Source organism: Lolium perenne, chromosome 5, assembly GCF_019359855.2.
Source record: "Lolium perenne isolate Kyuss_39 chromosome 5, Kyuss_2.0, whole genome shotgun sequence".
NCBI lineage: Eukaryota > Viridiplantae > Streptophyta > Magnoliopsida > Poales > Poaceae > Lolium > Lolium perenne.
The window spans coordinates 17,560,310-17,562,403 of record NC_067248.2 but is presented as its reverse complement, the minus strand read 5'-3'; the positions used below and the strand labels follow the sequence as shown (position 1 = coordinate 17,562,403).

General features: G+C 45.6%; 1 protein-coding gene across 1 annotated transcript; it reads right to left on the bottom strand.

Annotated features, from left to right (window-relative positions):
* Positions 1–811: 811 nt before the first annotated feature.
* On the bottom strand, positions 812–1,384 carry LOC127304548 (pollen allergen Lol p 2-A-like). Its single transcript, XM_051335199.1, has one exon. The coding sequence runs from the start codon at positions 1,318–1,320 to the stop codon at positions 952–954; it is 369 nt and encodes a 122-aa protein (XP_051191159.1). The 5' UTR covers positions 1,321–1,384; the 3' UTR covers positions 812–951.
* Positions 1,385–2,094: the final 710 nt, after the last annotated feature.

The following is a 2,094-nucleotide window of genomic DNA, read 5'->3' as shown; positions in this document are numbered from 1 at the left end:
GGTAGATGATCAGAGGTGGGGGCGGAGATGGTGGTGACGGCGGAGGAATCGCCGGGATCGGTATCGGAGGCTCTGTGTGTCGCCATCATCCCCTCCACCACTGCCCTCCTGTGTAGCTTGGAGTAATATTAATCGAATACTCAACAAATCTTCAAAATAGTTATTGGTACCAGACTATGTTCTGGACTAGGCGGCCATAAACTTTTCATGTTGGCCTGAGTTCAAGCCTAGTTAGGTAGCTTGGGGATGAAGATGAACCGTAAGGAAATTTAGTTAACGACCCGTCAGATGAAGAGTGAATAAGTATGAGGACTATGGAGTGGCGCGTCGTTTTGGGTCCAGGGCTCCATGGAGCAAAGAATATTCACAAAAATATAAAAATGATATTCCGAGATTTAAAAAATCCAATTTCTTGTACACGGATATACATACTGATATGATCTTTATTGGCAAAAAAAATTTAGGAAATACATTGCATTTTGAGCTCCACAAAAACCACTGAATTGTTTACTTGTGTACTTACTTTTCAGAACTGTTTGAGATTTGAAAGTGTGTTTTTCAGTGAAGTGTTCGAGATCAGGACTTAATTGCACTATTCAGAAGATTATTGTCTTAACTTCGAATGTGTAGTGGGGTTTTAATTCGTGTGGCATCAATAGCACAAAAGTGAAATTCTTTGATCATATATATGTATGCATGTAATGCAACTTCTGATGTTTCGTGCAATATAAATCAGGAGCTCACAGTGTCAGTGCTAGCAAACAACACATCCGCCGTTGCTTGTCTCAATCATACATGCCTATGCCTCTCAAAAAAGAAATCATACATGCGTATATATAATCACCTCAAAAATAAAGCATCAACAAATATTTATGATACGATCTGAAAGAGGAAGAAAAAAGCTCACGACGACGACCGATGATCCATGACGGATTGACCACTCTAACAAGTCTACTCCTTGGGGGCGTAGGTGGTGCCGACCTTGAAGTTGGCCGGAACCACGTCGTTGAAGACGTTCTTCATGCCCTTCTCTGTGACGAAGCGGAAGTTGAAGGGGCCCTTTAGCGGCTTGTCGCTCTTGACCTGCCACACGCCGCCGGCGCCCTTGTTGAGGAAGAGCCACTTGTTGTAGGTGTGCTCCTTGAGCTCCACCGCTTTCATGGCGTCCCCCTCCTTGCTGCACTTGATCTGCAGCGCCATGTTCTTCTCGTTGGACCCCTTGTCCACCGTGAACGTCACCGACGGTGGGGCGCACCACGCGCCGGCTAGCACCGCCGCCAGCACCGTCGCGACCAGCAGGCAGCCTGGTGAGAAAGCCATCGAGGTTGGTCCGTTGATTGGTCGTTGTTGTGTATGCTGCAAGATGCTGTGGCTTTTCAAATGGGGATGGATGATGGCTGGGGTACGTATTTAGGGACGGCGCTCCGGCCATGTCGCACTGTCGCAGATTGTGTGGCCCTGTCGGAAGGGAACAGCCACGGACAAAGCTCGGTCTCATGGCCACAGACAGAGACGTCGCGGGGCCGTCATCCGTTGGTCGCTTCTGCATGCCTTGTTTATGTAGTATATCCAGAATTAGCAGCGGACAAGGGAACTCACAGTGGCTGTCAGCCTTCTCATCAGATAGCCGCTGATGCATCATTCACGCAGCCAAAGTGAACGTTTCAGAGGGTATCCAAAACCCAGAAGTATTTCCTTCATTTCGAAATAATCTTAGAAACAAATGATTCAGCTTTTGTTAGATATAGATGTATTTACACTTTTTTTTGCGGGTAAAAAGGGATTTCATTAATCAGATAGGGTTACAAGACGCTCCAATTCCAGTTCCCGAAACATAATATCAGGACCCGAACCGAGCCATAAATCAGTTTGGCGTTCTACTCTTGCAAAGTTTGCAAGGCAGTGGCTAACCCTAACCTGTGAACGATTCACTCTTACAAATTTGCACATACGATCTAAACTAGAAAGCCTTTTAATTTCTGAAACTAAGTGCAGTAGGGGCATTCAAAAACATCTAGATACGTAACTAAACGAAGGATGAAGGATGTATCTAAACAAAGTGGAGTCACTTATTTTCAATCGAAGGCAGTAGAA